This window comes from Myotis brandtii, unplaced genomic scaffold, assembly GCF_000412655.1.
Source record: "Myotis brandtii unplaced genomic scaffold, ASM41265v1 scaffold51, whole genome shotgun sequence".
Taxonomy (NCBI): Eukaryota; Metazoa; Chordata; class Mammalia; order Chiroptera; family Vespertilionidae; genus Myotis; species Myotis brandtii.
The window spans coordinates 88,956-96,477 of NW_005369442.1; the positions used below are offsets into that span (position 1 = coordinate 88,956).

The 7,522-nt window shown below is 46.5% G+C and overlaps 1 protein-coding gene across 1 annotated transcript in view; it reads right to left on the minus strand.

Moving 5' to 3' along the window:
• Positions 1 to 2,902: 2,902 nt before the first annotated feature.
• SCFD2 (sec1 family domain containing 2) overlaps positions 2,903 to 7,522 on the minus strand; it is a 320,087-nt gene continuing 315,467 nt past the window's right edge. The window contains exon 9 of the mRNA XM_005877149.2: positions 2,903 to 4,287. Within this exon, the coding sequence (XP_005877211.1) occupies positions 4,195 to 4,287 (93 nt within the window). The 3' untranslated portion in view covers positions 2,903 to 4,194. The remainder of the gene's footprint in view (positions 4,288 to 7,522) is intronic.

A 7,522-nucleotide genomic window follows, 5' to 3' on the forward strand; every position in this document is an offset into this window, starting at 1 on the left:
AGGCGATTTTATTATGTAAAATAGAAAACAGCGTTTTAAAACCTCCGTTCCTCAGACCAGTTAATTGCAAATTTATCTTTAAAAAGTTAAGGAATTGAGTGGGGGAAGTTTCATAAAGGAAGGAGCCCAGCACCTGCACACAAATTCCTCCTCACGTCCCCGCTGAGTCCCAAAAGGCAATGGCCTGGGTCAGCACCAGGGAACCCCGGGAAGAGCAGTGGCTGGAAGCTAAAGCATCTGAGGAGCAGTTATCAAAACACCAAGTCCTGCGGAGTTAGAGATGTGAGGTAAACACCTTGAGCTTCTCCCAGAAACCGGAAGGACCAAGCCTTAAGAATAAGGACTATCTCCCAGGACTAAGGCGTATGCCCTAGGAACAGGGCTAAATCAAACAGACCCACCTCCACAAGGTCTAAAACGAAGCTTTCACTGTTTCCAGGAAGTTAACGGCTAGAAGAAAATACAATTGTATTCAGAAAACGACAACAGAATCCAGTGTCTACAATGTATCCTGCCGGAAGTTGGTCCATCCTTGCTGTTTGACACAGTCGCTGCAGGGAAGAAACATCTGCACAGCTTATGTTTCAAGGGACCTGGGGTATATGGCATACTGTTCTTAATATGTTTGCTCCCCTTCTTAGCGCTATGTGTTTTAACCAAAGTCACTTCTCCGAGAAAGGTTGTTTCCCCAGGTGGAGATTTTTCCCTGGAGTTAGGGAGGGAACAAGACCCCTGAACTAAGTGCCAGGTGGGTAGTTAATCACTTTAACTATGAACAATCACGCTTAAGCTACATAATCTTTACTTAGGATAATCTCCTTCAGTTACTTCATTGTAGCTTAACAGAACAATCGAGTAACCTTGGAATGGAGATAAGAAATGCCCTAACCTTTGTAATATAATGGATAGGATTAAAATCAACTGGTATAAATACAGATGTAACAGGAGAAATAAAGACAGAACCTGGCTAGAACCTGGCTACAGAACCTGGCTAGGCTGCTGATCAACTGAACACTGCCTCCGTGTCATTCCTTCTTCGCCAACTCCGTCCACACCTTTCGGAACCCCTGGACCTGCTTGGGTTGGACCCCAACAGTATCCAGCGTCTACAATGTATCCAGCATCTATTATGTATCCAGCGTCTACAATGTATCCCAGTGTCTACAGTGTACCCAGCGTCTACAATGTACCCAGAGTCGACAGTGTACCCAGCGTCAACAGTGTATCCAGGGATGACAGTGTATCCAGCGACGACTATGTCCAACTGGGGATTGAACCCACAACCTTCTGGTATATAGGATGACACTCCAACTGAGCCAGCCAGCCAGGGCCATTATGTTCCTGCTTTTAACTGAAGAAGCAGTGCTCTGCCCTGTGTCTCCTACTTTCTTATTCAAACCAAACTCTGGTCACCGCAAGCTCCTTCCATCTCACCTTTTGTCCAAAGCCTTCCACTCACTACCTGATGACCTGCCTCGTGCAGTTCCTGCAGAACCAGCGACCACAGAGATGGGAAAACATGATTCTAAACCAAACGTCTGACATCTCCCTCCACCACTCAGAAACTGCCTGTGGCCACAATTAATAGAGTCCTGAGAGAATTATTGGGACATAGGAACTGCTTAATGATAACATTCACAATCAGGAACTTCCACCTTTTATCTCAGATTAGGAGCTTTTGAATGTTCATTTTTTAAAAAAAAATTAAGTTGTAAAAATACATCAAAGGCACAAAAGCAATACACAAATACATGTTTTCTGTGAAAAAAATTCAAACAACACAGAAGTATATCGAGGGAAAGACCCCCAATGTCGAGGGCAGTTTGATTCATAACAGCTAAAAAGCTGGAAACAACCCAGATGTTCAAGAGTAAATGGATAAACACAATGTCCTGTATCTGTACAGTGGAACACCATCAATCAATACGAACAAAGAAAGGAGAAAATTACTGATACACAACAGCGTGGATGAACCTCAAAAACATTTTACTGAGCAAAAAAGGCCAGATACAAGACAAACTGTTTGATTCCATTTTTATGCAATTCTAGAAAGCAAATCAGTGTTTGCCTGGGGCTGGAGGTAGAAGAGGAAAACTGACTGTAAAAAGGAATCTTAGAGGTGGTGGAAATGCTCTATTTCTTGATTGTGTTGACAGTTACATGGGATACTACACATTTATTAAAATTCATTGATCTGTGCATTTCAAATAAGACCATGTTTGTTGTATGCAAATTATACTGGGCAGATTAAAAAAAATATTTTTGTCAAAACAAAAACTCAGACAATAGGATTATGTGATTCGGAGTAGACTGGAATTAAATAAATAGCTATTAAATAGGAATAAATATTTGAATGTATGAACAACAACAGAAAAAGCAAGACTCTCCCTTCTTTTAGCTCCCTTATTCTATACTCCTTCCCAGAGGGAGCCACTGTTAGCAGTTTTCTTTTTGTTGTTGTTGTTATATTTATATATATATATTTATTTGAGAGAGGAAGAGATAGAAACATCAATGATGAGTGGGAATCATTGATTGGGTGCCTCCTGCACATTGGACGGAGCCCGCAACCCAGGCATGTTCCCTTGACTGGAATTGAACCTGGGACCCTTTGGTCCACAGGCCGACCCTGTATCCACTGAACCAAACCGGCTAGGGCAGCAGTTTGGTTTTTATATTCCCGGAGTTTCCTTTGCAGATAGACATATGGTTTAAAAGCTAACCTTGAGCAGACAGTCACACTGGGCCTGGCCATCAGGAGAAGCACCAGCAGCTCATTCGTGAGAGCCGCTGGGCCAGGACGCCTTGGGCTCATTCACCACCGTGGCCGGAGCCAGTATAACGCGAAATCTGGGAATGAATGGAATGACTGGTGAATGAAGGATCTGAGACACACCGCAGGCTCCTTCTTAATTTTTTAAATTTTATTTTAGAAAATAGTGACTTCTGCCATTTTCTTATTCAGATTCACACATCTAGAAGCATCTGAGGTCTCCAATATTGAGCATCATTAAAGAACTGGTCTGAGGTGGACAACATACTTGGACAGAAAAAAAAACCCCACAAAAAAGAATGTCTAGTGCCTATAAAACCTGGTTGGATTTCATCTCAGAATGATTTCCCACTTCACAGGTTTTTCATAAAATGACAGGGTTTTGTCGAGAATTAAAACTGAGATGTGTTTTGATTTACATTTTATTTCCTCCACACTACACACCATGTTTCAGCTTCATCTCTGCATTATAAACACCTTTTAGAGATGCTAGAAATATCCACCAACTACACACCTACAAATGTGTGGGTTCATTTCTGCCAGAATTCTTATATAATTTCACTAGGTGGGTCTAGGCTTTTCTGCTATGGCCAGAAGGAAAATTTAGACTTATAGAAAAGACAGCTTTATATTTCAATAGAAACTAAATCACAAAAGTCTCCGGGGTTGGGGCTCAAATGTGCACTCCCTGGGACCAGATGTCTTTATTGGGGCCTTCCTTAGGGAGGGAACCTTTTCCAGGCACAGTCAGCCATCCAATCAACCTCTCTCCCACTAGGTTCCAGGAGGCGGGTGGCCCCGCCCGCAAGTGTGCAGGCCTGGACAAGGCAGCCCTTTGTCGTGGTGGCCCATTGACAACCAGAGCAGCCCTGGCCCATCCCCCGCCCTGCCTCCCCTTTGCAAAAATGTCTCAGATCAAGACAGAAACAAAGCCTCAGATGCTCTTTGCAATGTTCCCTCCTCAGTAACATAATCCTAAGAGAGAGAAAACACATACACACAAACTTTCCTCAAATTTATAATCTAAAACTTGTCTCACTTCTTTCTGAGCAACTGCAGATCAAAGGGCTTGTCATCCATCTACCAACACTCACAACGGGCACTTATTTAAAATGACTGAACGTGCAGGTGGAATCAGGAAGATCACACGTAGAGGATTAAGAATACGTGGGAATTATTTCGAATCGGGCCAGCTGAAAGACAGTCTGACGCCTTTAGAAGAATGATAATAATTTTTTTAAAAGAGAATCACAGGAATCCAAGCAAACGACTTCACTGGGTGGTTCTCAAGACCTTTGGACAGAATTCAGCCATACGGACCCCTGGTACCAGGGACACCGGCTTTGGGGGCTTATCTGGAACGGCGGCAGCTGATGGACGGGTATTTACATCTCGGGAGGTCGCATCCTCTCAGGAGATGCTCAGAGGCCAAGGTCTGGGTGCAGCCGGTCAGTGGCAAATAGCAGCTCAGGCATGGTGAGTGGCTTCAGGAGGCGCGTGGACAGCACAATCACCTAACAGGAGGGCAAACACCACAGGCAATTAGGGAAGACAAACTCAGGTGATTATGATGAGAAAGAAAAGGCAACACGTTTCTTTGGGGGGAGGCAGGAGTGGGTACCGTGGAGAATAGGCAGAAGGTGGCAGCTGGAATGCCTCCGAGTGCTGGTGTCCTGGGTGGAAGGATGGCCCGTGGGTCAGCGTGGCTGTGCCTACTGAACCTTTAACCAGCAGCACCGAGAATGGCCGAGCTCAGCCCCTCCTTGCTGCCGAACTGAACCTGATCATACCGTCACTTTGCGATCCAATAATTTGACCTTGATGTAGAGGGTTCTCCTTCCTTCAGGAGCATGAGAAGGTACATCCAGAGGTAAATGCTGCTGTGGGTGATGATGATGATGATTGTATTGACTTCCTAGTACCCCAAACCGGGTGGCTTAACGAATAGAAATTTACTGTCTCATCGTTCAGGAGGCCAGGAGTCCGAGCTCAAGGTGTTGGCATAATTGGTATGAGGTGGACAACATGGTTGGACAGAAAAGACAAAAACAAAAAGGAATGTCTAGTGCAGTGATGGCCAACCTGACACGCGTGTCAGAGGTGACACACGAACTCATTTTTTTGGTTGATTTTTCTTTGTTAAATGGCATTTAAAGATATAAAATAAATATCAAAAATATAAATCGTTGTTTTACTATGGTTGAAAATATCAAAAAATTTCTATATGTGACATGGCACCAGAGTTAAGTTAGGGTTTTTCAAAATGCTGGCACGCCGAGCTCAAAAGGTTCGCCATCACTGGTCTAGTGCCTATAAAACCTGGTGTGATTACGTCTCAGAATGAGTTCCCACTTCACAGTTCCTCCCAAGGTCCTAAGGGAGACTGCCCCGTGCTCCCTTCCCGCTTAGCTTCCTCGTGTCTTCACATCGCCTTCCCCTCTGTGTGTCTCTGCGTCCAGTTCCCCCTTTCTATTAGGACACAGCCATGGAGTCACCCTAATGACCTCATCCCCATTTAATAATCTACAAAGACCCATTTTCAAACAAGGTCACCTTCATAGTACTAGGGGTTTGGACTTCAACACCTTTTGGGAAGGGGATACAATTCAACCCGTAACGATGATGGTGATGATGATGTCAGCTAATAGTTGTCAGTCCCCATGATGTGCCAGCACTAAGGACGGTCTCATTTAATGGACATTTAACCTTCATAACAACCCTAAAAATAGGCACACACATTATTCTTATTGTGCAGGAAAGGGAAATAAAGTTCAGAAAGGTTAAGGAACTTGCCCGAAGACACACAGAGAGTAGTGAAGCCAGGGCTCCAGCCCAGGCAGGCTGGCTCCAGCATCCAAGTGTCTGCCTGATCATTTCTCCAAGGTCAGCGCTCTGGGCAAGGCTGCTTCACTCCCCTGGTCTACATGGACCTTCGGGTCTCTCTGGCCTGTCACTGTGAAGGGGATCCTCCCTGCTTCCCTCACCGGGGCCTGTCCTCTGGGGCAGATCTGCCTCTGCAGCATGGGCGAGTGTGGTCCCAGGGCTGGGCTAGGCCATGATGTGCTTGGTAAGAGTTGGTGAGGTCTTGCTTAGGCAGGCACTGAACGTTCACGGGGTGAGAAGGTGACCATGGGAAATGGGGAAGGAGGTTCTAGAACCAGAATTTCACAGCCCAGCACCTGAGCGAAGACAACTGCAAGGCCGGCAGCAGGACCGAGCTCTGCCTGGCCACACTGCCAGGTTGTGCCTCTGGGGAGAGAGCAGGTGGACATCGCACACTCACTGTCTCCCCTCCTGCCCCTAACTGTCCCAGGTGCAACCAAACCCATGAATTAACCAACTCCCACTTCCCAGCTCACTGGTCAATACCAGGGTCCACATACCCCATTGGGGAGGAAAAGCAGATGGGGATGAAGCCAAGGTTGGAGAGGAAGAAGCACTTCATAATTTTCTTGTTTAGTTAAAAGAAAAACAAAAAACGAGGGCTATTAAAATTTTTTCTTTTTAAAATAAAAATTAGAAGCAGCTATTTCACTTTTCCTTGAAAGGGAGTAAATTTCAGCTCAGTTATGCTTTTGTCAGAAAAGAATGCACTAGAATCTGTGCTCACTTTTCCTTGAACAGCACATGATGGGAGCTTGAGGGTAGGAGTGAGTCTGAGCACCGCCCACCCACAGGCAGTGTAGACGCCACAGGAAAAGGTGGCTCTGGGGTCTCTACTCACTCCTCAGGGTCCTCAGGTTAAGAATGGGGGCCCCTCAGCAGACCCCGCGCAGCGTGTGCTGACTGGCTATGCCCTGGGAAAGGCATAGCCAGCAAAGCTATCATTCTGGAGCCTGGCCTCTCCGAAGGCAAACAACAGCCTCGAGCCCGCAGCGTGTGCAAAGCTCACATAAGGTCAAGTGTGCAGAGCAGGGAGGCGCTCAGCAGTCCTGAGCTGCCACTTTGTTGTGTTTTGTGAGTGGATCATAGGCCTCCTTCTGAATCACAGGAAAGCTGAGAACTCTAGAAAAATATGCATGCTCACACACACAAGGTCCTGAACACGGTTTCAGATGAGGTTCAGGGACAACTAAGTTTCAAGTTAAGAAACTCTTCTAGAACCACAGGAAGGCTGGCTGAGTGGAAATTCTACAACTAGAAGGAAAGAGAAAAGCACTGAGACTCAGAGGAGGTGCAGAAGTAAAGTGCAGAGGTACAGAAGCGCACGCCAAAAGGGCTGGCAGCTGAGGACGCAGCGCATGTGGAAAGGGCTGGCGGCTGAGGACACGGTTGTCTTTTTCAATCGGGAGGGAGTCTCAAACTCCCGACAGCCCTGACTCCAGTTCCGGGTGAGTCTCTGGGGACCCAGACTCATATGGGGAGAAACTGGACTGTCTGGCATTGGGCAGAACTCGAGGGCGGCTTTCTCTCAGAGGTGCTTGCAGCGATTACCGGGGCACTGAGACTCGGGGCCTCTTAGGGTAGGACTGGGGAGCAGCCATAGCTGCTTGCTCTGCCCTGTTGATCCCCTGAGACCCCGCCCCACCCAAGCTGTGCACAGAGGCTTTGCATATGAAAGGCCTGGCCCTTTGCAACCTGAAAATTACTTAACAAACTGCAGCTGAATCAGAGAGACCCAGAACTTCCAAAAGAAGGTCCAAGGCCCCACAGCAGCTTGCATTGCTTCACAGCTGGGCCTCATCTGGGCACCTCCAAACCCCAAACAAAGAAGAGGAATCTCTCCATAGCTCCTGCTGGGTAGCCTCA